The 16995-nt window shown below is 45.4% G+C and overlaps 1 protein-coding gene across 2 annotated transcripts in view; it reads right to left on the reverse strand.

Annotated features, from left to right (window-relative positions):
- Positions 1 to 1334: 1334 nt before the first annotated feature.
- The window catches only part of pcsk5b (proprotein convertase subtilisin/kexin type 5b), a 43956-nt gene continuing 28295 nt past the window's right edge, over positions 1335 to 16995 (reverse strand). Inside the window, exons 11-21 of one of the 2 annotated variants that reach the window (XM_084176972.1) lie at positions 14393 to 14510; positions 13019 to 13207; positions 12549 to 12685; positions 12189 to 12314; positions 9840 to 9942; positions 8397 to 8590; positions 8002 to 8086; positions 4862 to 4965; positions 4606 to 4744; positions 4101 to 4216; positions 1335 to 2990 (exon numbers count right to left, since the gene is read on the reverse strand). In XM_084176972.1, coding sequence (XP_084033098.1) covers positions 2884 to 2990; positions 4101 to 4216; positions 4606 to 4744; positions 4862 to 4965; positions 8002 to 8086; positions 8397 to 8590; positions 9840 to 9942; positions 12189 to 12314; positions 12549 to 12685; positions 13019 to 13207; positions 14393 to 14510 — 1418 coding nt within the window. In that variant the 3' untranslated portion in view covers positions 1335 to 2883. Of the gene's footprint in view, positions 3000 to 4100; positions 4217 to 4605; positions 4745 to 4861; positions 4966 to 8001; positions 8087 to 8396; positions 8591 to 9839; positions 9943 to 12188; positions 12315 to 12548; positions 12686 to 13018; positions 13208 to 14392; positions 14511 to 16995 lie in introns of both variants that reach the window. The other variant, XM_084176971.1, reaches the window with a different exon arrangement.

A 16995-nucleotide genomic window follows, 5' to 3' on the forward strand; every position in this document is an offset into this window, starting at 1 on the left:
CTGGCACATCAACCAGGCCCAATCAAAACGCTCAAAAGTTTTTTAGAAAGAAAACAAATTGTTTGAACACAGGGTCGGGTCCAGTATGGAGAAAATGTCTTGAAAACGAGTAAGTACTAACTGACTTTGTCCAATAAGAAATGCACATTTTAGTTTGAAAAACAATATCCGTTGCAATAACGTTTTGCTACATTGTGCCCTAATGAACAAGACCCATGCTTGCTGGATTTTGACTGGGGCTACAATGGTATTTATTCACAATACATAATCACTACAAGTATACTGTACATTGCTGCATTCATTAAGACCAGTTGTACTGCACTTCTTACAATCACCAAATCTAACGGTAGTAATAATGATAGCAGTAAAATGATTAGCAGTTGTGGTGGAAGAAACAGGCAATCTTAAATGGCAGTAGCAGTGGTAGTGAATATGTTCTATATTACCACCTGGTTCCATTCTGAAAACTTGCTCCCTTCTCTCTCCCAACTTTCACTTGCTGATATCAAACTTCAACTGTGTGCATGCGCATGTCAGTGGAGGTTGCTGAGGGGAGGACAGCTCATAATAGCTGTAACGGAGTAAATGGAATGGCATCAAATACATGGAAACCATGTGTTTAATATATTTGATACCATTGCACTTATTCCACTCCAGATGTTACCATGAGCCCGTCCTCCCCAATTAAGATGCCACCGACCTCCTTTGGTGCGCATGTGGGTGTGTGCGTGCATAGATGCTACATGTGACAACTACATGTGAGACTACGAACTGTAAGTCACTTCGGATAAAAACGTCTGCTAAATGACCAAATACTATTATTATATTACATACATCCTGTAACTTCTTGCTAAAACTAAAGGAACATAATGTTGGGTGAGGAATAGACTGGGAGATGTATTTAGTAACCAGGGTAGTGTTCATTAGGGCTCGCAACAGAAAACATTTTGTAACTTTTTGCAATGGAAAACAATAAATGAGCGTTTCTTATTGAAAAAGTACCAGGTAGTCCCTCCCTGTTTCAGTCCGTTATGTTTTCCATGGTCTGCCAAATGAACACGGCCCAGATAAACAGTGTAGGACAATGATGATGTTTACAATGAACAACACAGCCTAGCAGAAAAAAACATCAAAGTAAAAAGGAAATCCCAGACTACACCTTGGAGGAGTAATAACATTAATATATATAACATTGACACTGGTTTACAATAAAAACGTGTGTGTGTGTGAGGGGGGGTCTGAAAAGACATTATATAAATCAACATACTACTCTGACACTATCTAATCAAAACTAAGTCATCTTCAACAATGACCAAGAATACATTTCTGTTAACCAAAGGGATCAATCAATCTTTATTTCAATTAAACCACAATGAACAGTACAACATGACTACAGTAATACTGTAATTGTTCAAAGGTATAAACCCACATTGAGAATGAAATTTGACACATTCTTTATTGGAATACAGTGTCGTATCCACCTCAGTATTCATTCTATAAATGGGTTTTATGAACAGGGTTTTCAACCATTACAAAGTTGACTTCCATAGCCTGCTTGTGACAGAGAGAGAGACAGACTGTGGTCCAATTTTTCAGCACCAACCATTGTCTTGGATTCTCAGTCTCTCAGAGGTACTTACAACCTGGGTCGTGTTCACCAGGGCAAGCAACGGAAAACGTTTTAATACATTAATAAGTAATACAGTCTTTTCTTCCATTTGGTGCCTAATGAACACAATCTTAATGAAATGCATGCCATTTGCTATAGTGTCATGGACATGTCTTGAATGTGTGGCAGCTAGCAAGGATAGAATAACATTTAAATGAAGTCCACCAAAAACATCTACCATATCAACATTGTTTGATGATCAAAAAGATACAGTACCACCTCTGTTTGAATGCAATGACATAACCGTGCAATGTTGTGGAATAAAGCACTGCTAGTGCTGCTGTTTGTGAGTGCGATGGCCCCATGGTCTCGTGTAGCAGTAAGATATGAGTCTTGTTCATTAGGGCACGCAACGAAAACTTAAAGTGTTTTGTAATGAAAAAACGAAAATAAGTGTTTCTTATTGGGCGAGACTAGGTAGTCATCCCTGTTTCAGTCAGTTTTCTTACGTTTTGTGCCTAATAAATACGACCCTGATTTATCTCATGTGGTCTTTGATAAATAGATCTCATCTTAGTGCCTGTGGAATGATGTGTGAGTGAGTCAAGGGTACCTGTAATATTTTCTCTCTCTCACACACACGCGCACGACCTGAAAAATAGATGACAGTTTAGCAGTCAGGATTCCCTGTGGCACACAATAGATTCCCTGTGGCATTTAGAACGGGGACATGATTTTCCCACCTGTCAATTCAAGTGTTTGCACAATCCTGCTGTGTGTGTGTGCATGCACGTGTGTCCTCACTTGGCAGATAGCAAACGCAACCCAGACAGTTTTCACATTATTGAGTGAGCTTTTACGTTTATTTACAAACACACATCCGGGGGTTGGTACGTTCATCAGCTTTCACCTGTGCATCGTTACTCTTGAGGAGGAGCAAAAAAAACTGAAGTAAACACAGATTGGCAGGTCCCTCCTGCAAGCTACACATCCTACACTGGAAAATGGTACAATTATTTTGGCATCGATGCTTTGGTCACAAAATACCGACACATTATTTGTTTTTGTTTTTTTAGTAAGTCCCAGTTGCTACTGTCGCCCTGACCACGTCCCAGTACAGAAAAAAGGTAGGTTTGTTGTAGTTCTGTCCTCACACCTCTGACGCAGTCCCTTAAGAGGCACAGATTTTCTTATAAATTATGTGACTGAGTGAGTGGGCTTGGGTAGAGGGGTGCCCCCCCCCTTGGCTCCCTGCCCCCCCGTGGGACCTCCCGTCACCCTTTTAGCGAGCATGTTCTGCAGCACAGTTGCTGCAGCACTTTTCTCTGGCACAGATTGTTCTTTTTTACAAGCACACAGAAACTGCCTTCCGCCCAAGATTCTTCATTTGCTTTCCACATACCAGGAAGAAGAGATAGGGGGGGGGACAACAACAGGCATAGCCATGGGATTGGTCAGGATTGGACAGGACAGGCAGACAGAGCCACGTGATTGGTCAGGAGGGGTCAGGTGACAGAAAGAGTTTGGTTTTGATCCATCAGAGGTGTGATGTTCATCGGAGGGGAGGGGAAAGATTGTAGTCCAGCAGGAATGATTGGATCCATGTCGGAAAGTAAAACAGAAATTTGGGGAAAAAGAGAAAAAACGTCAATCAATTTCAAAGAGGGTCAATTTCAAAAGTCAAAACATTAAGTCAGTTTTCGTCAGAGATGACTTTGCACAGAAAAAGTGGATCGCCAGTCTGTCGTAACTTCAATTTGAAATATGTTTTTTTTTTTTACTTGCAGTGAACTCAAAACCCAAGAGAGTCTTCAGTTTTCTACAAGCTGAAGTGATTCATTAGTATTGTAGTCAATAAAACACTTTTTATTGGTCTCAGTGGGTCATGGACAGACTGGGGATGACAATTTGAATACAAATCAGATCATCAGAAGAAAGTTCGACCATAGAGATGGATAGAGGGCGCACATATCCTGTTTTATTCATTACAGACACTGCCCGTGCATTCACAGAAGTAATAATGGCAAATATAGGGGTGGGCTTTCTTTCCAACTCTATGGTGACGACTCACAAAAACCTTCATCATATCTCACAGACAAATGGGCTGAATAGGCTAGGGCTGAAAAGGTTAGCCATCTCAATGGAATGCCAAAAAGAGAGCATGGATTATTTCTATCCTAGGTTACAGTATGAGGCCACAACACCAACCTTCTATCTAGTGTGAGATATGGGGAAGGTATTGCAGAAACAGACAGATGTTGCCTAATTTTAAACATGCACAATTTAGACAAGATGTAAAGGGAGATTGGGATAGATTAGTTAGGGGTGAATACATGAGCAAAGATCGCGACAAAAAGAGGAAGACAGCGAGAGAGAACACAGAAAGTTTAAGACAGCTGTTACCTGTGCAGTAACTGAGCAGCCACTTCTAGAACGAGCTCCTTAAAGAGTCTATAATATATCATTTATAAGAGGGGTTTCTAGTACTCACCATCTTTGCAGATGGTGCTGACCACACACACTCCTGCCTCCAGGTTGTAGCCGTTCACACAGGTGCTGCAGTTGGTCTCGCCGGGTCCTGTGCAGGAGTAGCAGCTGTGGTCACACCTGGGGGTGGGGGGAGGACGGGTTAGAGCTAAAGCTTAGGTCACACAGTTAGATAGAGGGCGCACTTTCCACAAAGCGTGTTTGTCCCTTTTTCCAACTTCATGATTTAGGTACATCAAACAGGAGGGTTGACGGGCAGATATCCTCCAGACCAGATATCCTCCAGACCACATATCCTCCAGACCACATAGCGAGTAGCGATGGATTAAACAGGAGGAAACAGCAGGTTTAAGGGACCTTAGATATATGACAGCTGTTGGAACCCTTTTGAAGATTAGAGTCCGGTTTGAGGCAGTTTGACAGGATAAACATGCCAGGTTGTAGGGAGGAGGTGTAGAAGAGAGGAGGAAGTGGAAGGTGTGGAGTTTGTACGCGTCAAGCAGACTCACTTCCTGCAGGACTTGTTGACGTCGCCGTTGTCCGAGGTCTGCTCGGCCATGTAGTATCCCACGCTGCAGGTGGACACACAGCGCCACTCCTCCAAGAAGTAGCTCTCTGCACACTTGTTACACGCCTCCATCCCAGTGCCTGCAGACAGGGGGAGACTGTGAGCAGTGCACAGACTTCACTTTGGACAAAATATCGATTTTTACTTTGGCCAACTGACTGGGAGGGACCATCTTTACTTTGTGAAGGGAGCGTTACCTGCACAGGTGGCACACGCTCGGTGGCACAGCTCGCAGGTCCTCCTGTGGCCATTATAGTAGGTTCCGGGGTCACAGGTCATCTGACATTTATTCCCCTGAAGACTGGAGAGAGCAATACACTGAATTACACAGGCACACGTTAGTACACAACACACCTCACTAGCAACCGGTCCCTTTTTTTCATATATCAAATTAAATAATAAACTATACATTAGTCCAGTGGTTTTCAAACCTCTCCTCAGGGACACCAGACATTTCCCAATTTTGTTGTAACCCTGAACTAGCTCACCTGGATTCACCTATTCAAGGGCTTGATAATTAGTGAACAAGTCAAATCTGGTGTGTTAGCTATGGAATAGTTCAAATACTTGGAACGGCTGGGGATCGCAGAGGAGAGGTGTGAAAAAAAGTATGTTTAAGAACCGCACTAAAGGTTCTAAACTAGGTCTTCACTGATATATCCTAACCCGATTACCAGAGATCCGACCCGGTATCCGAACAGGTCAGATCCAAAATATGTGAAATTATATTACAAGAAAATATCCTGATGAAAATATAAAGTCACCTCTATAAATCACATTTGCTACGCATGGCAGTTGGTTCAGTCTAAAGCATTAATCTCTCCTCCACCTGTCTGCCTCTCTCTCTCTGTCTGGCTTGATCTCTTGCTATAGCGAACTTGCAACATTGTTTCAACTGGGCCCCTCACGGTTTCCCGTGGCAATAAGCTCAGAACAGACAGTCGTATTTGCACAAGGGAGAGAAGTGTCCAGGTAGCCTATTTTATGACGTTTCCACTGGAGATATGGGATCAGCAACATGTTGCTATGTCACACAGAGGCAAGGAGGTTACTTAAGCCTATCGAGAAGGAGAGTGTTGGAAAGATTTTTCATATACAATAAGGAACATTTGCAATGAATGTAAAATACTCTGACTGTGTGTGGAGCCGAAAAAAATACTTTGAGAAGATCCGCAGCTCATAAGTGGTGTTGAGTTAAGACAATCAGAAATACTATCAGACATCCACAAATGGGAACTTTTATAGGCCTACATTTGCACACAGGCCAGGTACTTCTATGCGTGATCAAGCAAAATACACTGAACAAAAAATATAAACGCAACATGTAAAGTGCTGGTCCCATGTTTCATGAGCTGAAATAAAAGATCCAGAAATAATTTTCCAATACGAACAAAAAGCTTATTTCTCTAAATTTGTGTGCATACATTTGTTTACATCCCTGTTAGTGAGCATTTTATCCTTTGTCAAGATAATCCATCCACCTGACAGGTGTGGCATATCATTACACAGGTGCACCTTGTGCTGGGGACAATAAAAGGCCACTCAAATGTGCAGTTTTGTCACACAACACAATACCACAGATATCTCAAGTTTTGAGGGAGTGTGCAATTGGCATGCTGACTGCAGGAATGTCCACCAGAGCTGTTGCCAGATAATTCTATGTTAATTTCTCTACCATAAGCCGCCTCCGTCGTTTTAGAGAATTTGTTTACATCACTGTTAGTGAGCATTTTATCCTTTGTCAAGATAATCCATCCACTTGACAGGTGTGGCATATCATTACACAGGTGCGCCTTGTGCTGGGGACAATAAAAGGCCACTAAAAAGTGCAGTCTTGTCACACAACAATGCCACAGATGTCTCAAGTTTTGAGGGAGTGTGCAATTGGCATGCTGACTGCAGGAATGTCCACCAGAGCTGTTGCCAGATAATTTAATGTTCATTTCTCTACCATAAGCCGCCTCTCCAACGTCGTTTTAGAGAATTTGGCAGTACGTCCAACTGGCCCCACAACCGCAGACCACGTGTAACCACGCCAGCCCAGGTCCGACACATCCGGCTTCTTCACCTGTGGGATCGTCAGAGGGGGGAGGGGGGGGTGGGGGGGATGGGGGGGATGGGGGGGTGCGGAGGAGTATTTCTGTCTGTAATAAAGCCCTTTTGTGGGGAAAAACTCATTCTGATTGGCCGGGCCTGGTTCCCCAGAGGGTCGGCCTGGCTCCCAAGTGGGTGGGCCTATGCCCTCCCACACCCACCTATGGCTGCGCCCCTGCCCATTCATGTGAAATCCATAGATTAGGGCCTAATGAATTCATTTCAATTGACTCATTTCCTTATATGAACTGTAACTGTTGCATGTTGCGTTTATATTTTTGTTCAGTATATATAAAAAATAAACCTTAACAAAAGGGCAAACAATTCACACAATGAAACAATGAATGCAAACAAATCAGCGGGAGAAAGAGAGCTTCTTTGCCACACACCTTTTTGTGTCGACATTTTAAATTAGGGATGCATTTATGAAAATACTAAGCTGTAGTGTAGCCCAACTAAATTATTTCAGATAGGCCTACAACAGAAAATGTATGTGAAACGTTAACGTTCACTGCCTGCCAGACAAGTCAAAACAATTCTGCTGGCTTGTGCAGCAATAAAGCTGCATTTTTAAATATTTCGGATCCATTTGGGTCCGATACAGACCCGACCCAATTTGGATCCGATTCGCACTCATCTCTGACATATTCTGTGTCGGATCTGGTCCACCTCGGAACCTGTTGGTGTCTGATGGGAATTTCACTTAGGTTTGGACCTCTATTCTAAACCTCATTCTGAGAAGTTGCTGTGAGGACAGGTTTTCTGTGGTGAGCTGAGCTGAAAAACAGCTGGACTGGGATATATTGGCTCCGTTTCCCAGAAAGTATTTGGGTTTTTGTCCTCCCTCTCCTGTGAATGGTGAACAGGAGTGACTGTCTGTGGTCTTGCAGGCATTCGGAAGGATTACTGCACGTGTTACCACCTCTGTCTCAGACAGCATTGAACACTAGCAGGAGTAAGTCAGGCTGGATTCGAGACCACAATGTTTTGAAACGCTTCAAAGTGTTTGGTTCTCAATTTAACTGAAACGCTTTTGAACGCTTCTCTGTCTGAGGGCAAGTGTGGTGGCGGTGATAATCAAGATGATCAAAAACTCCACAGAGACACATCAAAATGGATCCCTGGACCGTTTTGTGATTCAACTACTACTACAGACCAGCAGTGTGTTTGTGTGTGGGGGGGGGGGTAGAGGTGATGGGTTCAGAGGGAGTGTGTTTGGCTTGGCTTGGTTGGTTTGGCTTACCTCATCCCTGGTTTGCATTCTGTGCAGATATTAGACGTGGTGCACTTCTTGCAGTTCTCGTTGCATCTCCTGCACATGTTGGAATCTGTAACACAAAAGAAGAAGACGTCCAGTCACATAGGGGCCAAAGAGGCATTGGGAGTGTTAGGGGGGTTGGTGTGGGCGTCAGCGTTGGGTAAGGGAGAAGAGGCTGAGTTTGAGGATGGTGGATGGGGGGTGCTTCAAATCTGTGTCTGAAACTTTGAGGCCTGGGACACCAGGTCATTGGATTGTTTTCTAGCCAATCAATGACAATCAATCAATCAACAAATTGCCTAACAGGCACATCAAGGCCCATATTAGAATATTCATTGTTGTGTGTGTGTGTGTGTGTGTGTGTGTGTGTGTGGACTTGCCGTGGTCCAGATAGAAGCCGTCCACACAGCTGGCCACGCAGATGTTGGAACCCTCATTAAGGTGGAAGCCCGGTCTGCAGGTGGAGCACTGGTCACTACGGCTACCAACACACGTCTCACACAGAGACGAACACTTCTTACAACGCTTCCTGTCGTCGCGGAAAAACCCGGATGGGCACTCCGACACGCATGTCCTGCAGCGGAGAGGAGAAAGAGGGAGGAGAGGGACAGAGAAAGAGAGGAGAAATATGCATAATTATCATTGCTGTTATCGGCATTCGGGAACAGGCTAAAGGAAAAAAAAGAGTTCTAGGCTAGAGTTCTGCACTCTGACCGCTGACTCTGTTTGAACAAGGTGATAAACCAAAATCCACCAGATTCTAGAATAACAACCCCTCTCCCCCGTGGGAGCGAACAAAGTTCATGGCCTGAAATTATACACAGCATATATGTTTACGTGCATATCAGATATCTGACTGCATATAAGCATGGGAGTGTGTGTGGGAGTGTTTGTGCATGCGTTTCTGTACGGTGAACAGGTGCCTTATTTTAAAGCACATCTGTTAGATAACTCCATAAACCTCCTTTGCCCCTTTGCTCTCACGCTGTTTTCTAACAAATGTAAAACCGTGTGCTCCAAAACTTCTCTCCCACGTCAGATCCCCCTCCCACCACACTTACATCCCCACCCATTAGGCGAGGTCATCAAAGAGAAACATAGGGATATAATTATGAGCATTAACCCCCCCCTTTCCTTCCTTCCACCCCTCCCAAACCCACTCCAGCTACATTAAGCACTCATGGGTTGGAAGTAGTGGAAAAACATTGTATTCTTAAGAGGGCTAATGATAAGGTTTTACAACACAAGACAGAGCAGCCCTCACAGGCTGTCTCCAGGCACCTGCACACCCCTCTTGTTTATTAGTGTACTGCGTAGTGTGCTTGCAGACACAAAGGTAATTACAGTGGACTTAGATCCCCACTGCACACATTCACACAGCTCAACCTCCCCCTCTCACACACAGATATTCGTTTTGGAAAACGTTTAGTTTATGGTATGCCTTACTCTACTGAGCATGGCCTTGTAAGAATGGTTCTCACCGTGTGGCAATGGTCAGGTCACCACCGACGTCAATCAGAACAAATGAGTGAGACAAGGGAGATGCAATGTCCCTAACACTGCAGTCTTTTGACCAATCAGATCAGATCTTTTGCCAATAACCGGGCAAAAGTTCAGAATTGGGCTGCCTGTGTAAACACAGCCTATGGCTATTGCCAAAATCATGAACATGCAACAAGTCATGGAAGTCCCTGCCCGTTTAAAAATGTAAAATGTAAATGTAAGTCCCTGCCCGTTTAAGTCCGTTTTCTTCCGTTTGGTGCCTAATGAACAGGACCCAGCTGTTGTCCTGGAGTAGGTAGCCAGAACACTGACATTCTAACCTGGTGTTGTTCTTGAACTTGAGGAAGTAGTGGAGGCAATTGATGCACTGGTGAGGTCCGGGGCCTTCACAGCCGTTCTCGTTGCACTCGCTGTTACAGAGCCCTGGTGAAGAGGATATGTTATACAGAGCATTGTGGGTACTGTAGTACACCATGCTACAGGGGGGTGGTGGTTAGTTGACTTTATGAATGAGACAAAACTGTGCGACTAAAGGGAGGTGACTGGCATTCCAACCCATAATTCTAAGTTTTGAAGAAACAACCATGTAGTGTGATGTTAGGGTGTAGTGTCAGATTGGTGTACTACGGGGAATCACATTACCGTTAGAGGAGTATAAAGTCCTGAGTTAGTGTCTTGTGTAATATTCTCCTATTGCTAGGTCTGTTTAAGTGAGTGAGAGAGTGAGAGAGTGTGTGTGTGAAAGGTGTTCCCTGTTGTGCAGAAGGCAGGAGTGTGTTATGACTAACGAGCATAAAAAAGTTGGGGGTGTTTATATTCTGCTATCATGGCTGTGGCTGATCACACTGGCTAATGACTATCAGCTGCCTACTCACTGTAACTCTGCAGGAGAAACCCACAGAGGTAGAGAAAGGGGGAGAACAGAAAGAGAGGGAGAGAGAAGGAGAACAGAGAGAAAAAAATTGTACTTTTCTTTTCCTACTAGCACTGACTTTGCTGATAACTTCTTTATTCAAGAAAAATGTACTTACGACTGTGATATGTAGTAGTCACCTAGCAATCTTAAGATGAATGTGTGAACTGTAAGTCGCTCTGGATAAGAGCATCTGCTAAATGTCTAAAATGTAAATGTCAAAATGAAAGAGAACAGAGAGACGGGAGAAAGAGAAGGAGAGAACAGAGAGACGGGAGAAAGAGAGAACAGAGAGACGGGAGAAAGAGAGAACAGAGAGACGGGAGAAAGAGAGAACAGAGAGACGGGAGAAAGAGAGAACAGAGAGACGGGAGAAAGAGAACAGAGAGACGGGAGAAAGAGAGAACAGAGAGACGGGAGAAAGAGAGAACAGAGAGACGGGAGAAAGAGAGAACAGAGAGACGGGAGAAAGAGAGAACAGAGAGACGGGAGAAAGAGAAGGAGAGAACAGAGAGATAAGAGTGTGAACAGAGACCGAGAAAACAAAATGAACAGAGAAGGAAAGAACAGCGAGAGATAACAGAGAGGGAGAGAGAGAACAGAGAGGGAGTGAGAGAGAACAGAGAGGGAGTGAGAGAGAACAGAGAGAGAGAGAGTGAGAACAGAGGGAGTGAGAGAGAACAGAGAGGGAGTGAGAGAGAACAGAGAGGGAGAGAGAGAACAGAGAGAGAGAGAGAACAGAGAGGGAGTGAGAGAGAGAGAGAGAGAGAACAGAGAGGGAGAGAGAGAACAGAGAGGGGGTGAGAGAGAACAGAGAGGGAGTGAGAAAGAACAGAGAGGGAGTGAGAGAGAACAGAGAGGGTGTGAGAGAACAGAGAGGGAGTGAGAGAGAGAGAACAGAGAGGGTGTGAGAGAGAACAGAGAGGGAGTGAGAGAGAGAGAGAACAGAGAGGGAGAGAACAGAGAGGGAGTGAGAGAGAGAACAGAGAGAACAGAGAGAGAGAGAGAGAGAACAGAGAGGGAGTGAGAGAGAACAGAGAGAGAGAGAGAACAGAGGGAGTGAGAGAGAACAAGAGAGAGAGAGAGAGAGAGAGAGAGAGAGAGAGAGAGAGAGAGAGAGAACAGAGAGAGAGAGAACAGAGAGAGAGAGAACAGAGAGGGAGAGAGAGAACAGAGAGGGAGAGAACAGAGAGGGAGAAAGAGAGAGAGAACAGAGTGAGGGAGAGAGAGAAAGAACAGAGAGGGGGGAGAGAGAGAGAGAACAGAGAGGGAGAGAACAGAGAGGGAGAGAGAGAGAACAGAGGGAAAGAGAACAGAGGGAGAGAGCAGAAAGAGAGGTAGAGCTATGAAAGGAAAGCAGTTCAAGGTAGTGGCCCCCCGGGGGGCCAGTATGAAAATGTATGCACTCACCAACTGTAAGTCGCTCTGGATAAGAGTGTCTGCTAAATGACTAAAATGTCAAATGTAGTGCGAGAGAGTCACCATAGAGGTAACAAGGTAGCAAACAGAGAGAGGTAGGGAACATAGAGAGGTAGAGGGAGAACAGAGGAAGAGAAGGAACAGAGGGAGAAATAATCAAAGGTTTATTTGGTATAGGTGTCTGGCCCTGACCCCTTTTTCCTTTCCCCCTTTCCTGTCCTCCATTTGCTCCCTCTTTCCTACTATGTCTCCTTACAACAGAATTCCTGTATTCTGTCCTCCACCTCTCTTTCCTTACAGTCCCTCGTTCCCTCCCTCTGTCATATTCCCCACTCACCGTTGTACTCCTCAGTGAATTCTTCGTCTGCAGGGGGCTCGGCCGAACGGGGCTTGTCGCTGCGCAGGGAGGAGTACGGGTGCACGGAGGTGCCATAAAGCACCAGGGACCACTCCTTTAGCTTGCCTGGGGGGTTACGTCGCCCAGCACAGCATCAGCAGACACAGACGAGAGAGAGGGTGAAAAAGGACATCATTGGTAAAGGACACATTTTTGGTAAAGGACATATCATTGGTCTACTGCTATGCAATATAACTCTGGTTGTCAGTGAGTATTCTTAAGGGGATAGTTCACTTTAAGCATATTTTCCACTGGTGCTTTCGCTACTTTAGACAGGGTGGCTTCTCTAGTCTACTGTACCTGGGATTTTCTGGCTGCGGAGCTGCGAGGGGGAGTCATGGATCTCCAGGATCCAGTCCCCGGCCGCCTTCTCCCCCCAGCAGTGAGTGGTCATGAACTCCCAGTTCTTAAAGCCCTCCATGGAGTGGTCAAACAACCTAGAGGAGACCACAAGTCAACCACACTTCTATTTCCTACAAAGGAGAAACCACACGGTTCGACCACATTCAGACCACAAACTGGAGAGATTCAGTAGTAGAAACATGTTGACCAGTGCTCGTCAATCCTGGTCCTGGGGAGCCACAGGGATGTGCAGGCTCTTCTTATTCCGGTCCAGTACGAACAAATCTGGTTAAACTATTTAACAGCTTAATGATTTGTCGAAACAAGTGTGTTAGTGCTGGGATGGAACACAAGCCAGGCGTGAAGAAACGCTGGTGAATAGAGTGTAAGAGCGAGAATAGTAGAGTAGAATTGAAGGGGAGGTTCACCTGTTGCCGAGCAGCTGGGACTTGGTTCCTGAGGGGGACGTGAGGTTGATTGACAGGTCACCGCGGCGCGGGTGCGTGATGGTGATGCGTACGACCACGTGCTCCAGGTAGATGACATGGTGGTTGGAGTTGTCAATGCAGCCTGTGGCCTTGTACACGGAGCGCACCACGTGCTCCGGGCGGATCGTCCTGCAGGCAGAGGGAAGCAACCAAGCAGGTGTCAGTGTCAGAGCAGTCACCCAATCAGAATCTAAATCTGACGTGTGATAGGAAGTGGAACCCATAGACACAGAGTAGGCGAGCCATGTGCTACCCAGCTATCATGGATTATTGATTAATCTGAACCGTGGGTTTTTGAGAGCAGCTTGGCTCCCAAACACTACGCCAGAATCTACGCTAGCAGGCGTGTGTGTGTTTGTGTGCAAGTATTTTGGGGTATAGATATGCATTTAAGTGTGCTTGGGGCGGGGGGTTGGGAGGACGAGACAAACCCAGATTACGACTTCCCTGGCAGTCTACAGATCCCATGGTCCTCTACAATGCTCCAAGGAGGAGAAGGCCCAGACGTTACCAAATGCAATGGAGAGGCCAGCCAAGGGGTGTCTCAGTGCAGAGCCCAGCGGCTGGAAGATGACGTCCAGAGGATAGCTCCAGAGCAAAAACACACAGCGTTGCCAAAACACACCCGGTGCTGCCTCACTTCACATACTAAAACGCTCCCTCAAAACACACACAAACACGCACAAGATATGCTTCCCATAAGATTCCTATCGTCCGGCCATCATTGGGCTGATAGATAGGGAGATCGACTGGGGAACTAGCATGAGGCTGATTGGTTCCATTCAAAGCCAGTAAACGAAACTGTGATTGGCTCGTCAATGTGTTCGACAGGGGCCCGATTAAGCATCCAGCTGCACAGGGAGAGAGAAAAAAAAACAAAAAAAAACAAGCAGATCAAATTGAAAAGGGCCTGTAAGTCATCTGGGATGTGTGTGTGCGCGCACGTTTTGTGTGTGTGTGTGTGTGTGTGCGCGCGTTTTGTGTGTGTGTGCATTAGACCCTCCAGAACTAATGCTTGGCTGGCTCCTCTCAGTGTGCAGGAGCTTGCACAATCCCATACATGTGGGTGCATGAAGACTTTTGGACAAAAACACACCCCGGGAGAGAGTCAGTAGGCACGAAATGGGAAAATATTATCCAAAACGGAGTGAAACAGTGAGGTAAACAACTTTGTGCCCTGATGAACACTACCCTTGGTTGTTGTTTAATATAGTGTTGTAATGTATTTGTCAATAGCTCTGAACAGATCAAATTTGATTGGTTGGATGATTAGGTAAGGACAGGAAAACTAGGGAGGCATTGGTTGTGTAGTACCTTATCTGGCGGTCGGCACTCTCCACACAGATGTGCTGGGCGGGGACCTGCTTCCATTGCTCCGCCTCCTTCACCATAGCCTCCGCGTCCATCAGGCCAAAACCATACAGGTGGCTGACTGCAAGACACGCCCACTCGTCAGTCAATCCACACAGCCAATCAGAACCGTTCAAAACATCACGTCAATACATTCACAGAACCATATACAAAGCATATACATATATATACAGTGTCTGTAGGAAGGATCCACCCCAATTACCACAAATGTGTTGCCTTACAGCCTGGGTTGTTATTGAATTCACTGATGTAAACAACATATCCCACCCCAAAAAATCTAGACAGTTTTAACATGTATAACAACCCGAAATGTTTTCATTCGATAAGTATCCACAGACTTTCCTATGACAGAGCTTGAGTAATTTTGCCCAGAGGAATGGATATATGCTTCCACCAAATAATAATCACCTAGATTCAGGATTCTAGAGTATGCAAGATTAACCAAGTATTGACACAAAGGAGTGGATACTTTTTATTACCGTTTTTTTAAACTAATCTGAAACATACAAAAAAAATTACAAGTAGAAATTGTGTAAGGGGATGGGTTCTATGGTCACTGTATATGGCTCTGAGTCTATAGTTATTGATGTCATAGAACAACCAATTAAAACAGTCATCCAACCAAAGCAGTATCACAGTTAAATATCAATAAGTCAACCCAATCCACACAGCCAATCAAATAGTTTCCACACCCCCTCTTTGTTTACACTCTCACCCCTTTCTCTAAACCTCCTCTCTCTATTTTCCTCTGGGTTCTCTCTCTCTCTCTCCATTTCCCTCTGGGTTCTCTCTCTCTCTCCATTTCCCTCTGGGTTCTCTCTCTCTCTCCATTTTCCTCTGGTTTCTCTCTCTCTCTCTCTCTCCATTTTCCTCTGGGTTCTCTCGCTCTCCATTTTCCTCTGGGTTCTCTCGCTCTCCATTTTCCTCTGGGTTCTCTCTCTCTCCATTTTCCTCTCTCTCTCTCTCTCTCTCTCTCTCTCTCTCTCTCTCCATTTTCTTCTGGGTTCTCTCTCTCTCTCTCCATTTTCCCCTGGGTTCTCTCTCGCTCTCTCTTCATTTTCCTCTGGGTTCTCTCTCTCTCTCCATTTTCCTCTGGGTTCTCTCTCTCTATTTTCCTCTGGGTTCTCTCTCTCTCTCCATTTTCCTCTGGGTTCTCTCTCTCTCTCCATTTTCCTCTGGGTTCTCTCTCTCTCCATTTTCTCTCTCTCTCTCAATTTTCTTCTGGGTTTCTCTCTCTCTCTCTCTCTCTCTCTCCATTTTCTTCTGTGTTCTCTCTCTCTGTGTTCTCTCTCTGGATTGTCTCTCTCTCTCCATTTTCCTCTGTGCTCTCTCTCTCCATTTTCTTCTGGGTTCTCTCTCTCTGGGTTGTCTCTCACTCACTCCTCATTTTCCTCTGGGCTCTCTCTCTCTCTCTCTCCATTTTCTTCTGGGTTCTCTATCTCTCTGGGTTCTCTCTCTGGGTTGTCTCTCTCTCTCCATTTTCCTCTGGGTTCTCTCTCTCTCCATTTTCCTCTGGGTTCTCGCTCTCTCTCTCCATTTTCCTCTGGGTTCTCTCTCTCTCTCTCTCTCCATTTTCCTCTGGGTTCTCTCTCTCTCTCTCTCCATTTTCCTCTGGGTTCTCTCTCTCTCTCTCCATTTTCTTCTGGGTTCTCTCTCTCTCCAATTTCCTCTGGTCTCTCTCTCTCTCCATTTTCTTCTGGTCTCTCTCTCTCTCCCCATTTTCCTCTGGGTTCTCTCTCTCTCCATTTTCCTCTGGGTTCTCTCTCTCTCTCCATTTTCTTCTGGGTTCTCTCTCTCTCTCTCTCTCTCTCTCTCTCCATTTTCCTCTGGGTTCTCTCTCTCTCTCTATTTTCCTCTGGGTTCTCTCTCTCTCTCCATTTTCCTCTGGGTTCTCTCTCTCTCTCTCTCAATTTTCTTCTGGGTTTCTCTCTCTCTCTCCATTTTCTCTCTCTCTCTCAATTTTCTTCTGTGTTCTCTCTCTCTGTGTTCTCTCTCTGGGTTGTCTCTCTCTCCATTTTCCTCTGGTCTCTCTCTCTCTCTCTCTCCATTTTCCTCTGGGTTCTCTCTCTCTCCATTTTCCTCTCGGTTCTCTCTCTCCATTTTCTTCTGGGTTCTCTCTCTCTGGGTTGTTTCTCTCTCACTCTCCATTTTCCTCTGGGCTCTCTCTCTCTCTCTCTCCATTTTCTTCTGGGTTCTCTCTCTCTGGGTTGTCTCTCACTCACTCCTCATTTTCCTCTGGGCTCTCTCTCTCTCTCTCTCTCTCTCCATTTTCTTCTGGGTTCTCTCTCTGGGTTCTCTCTCTGGGTTGTCTCTCTCTCCCCATTTTCTTCTGGGTTCTCTCTCTCTCTCTCCATTTTCCTCTGGGTTCTCTCTCTCTCCATTTTCCTCTGGGTTCTCGCTCTCTCTCTCTCTCTCCATTTTCTTCTGGGTTCTCTCTCTCTCCAATTTCCTCTGGTCTCTCTCTCTCCATTTTCCTCTGGGTTCTCTCTCTCTCTCCATTTTCCTCTCTCTCTCTCCATTTTCTTCTGGGTTCTCTCTCTCTCTCT

This window comes from Coregonus lavaretus (assembly GCF_964263955.1).
Source record: "Coregonus lavaretus genome assembly, chromosome: 14".
In the NCBI taxonomy this organism is placed as follows: Eukaryota; Metazoa; Chordata; class Actinopteri; order Salmoniformes; family Salmonidae; genus Coregonus; species Coregonus lavaretus.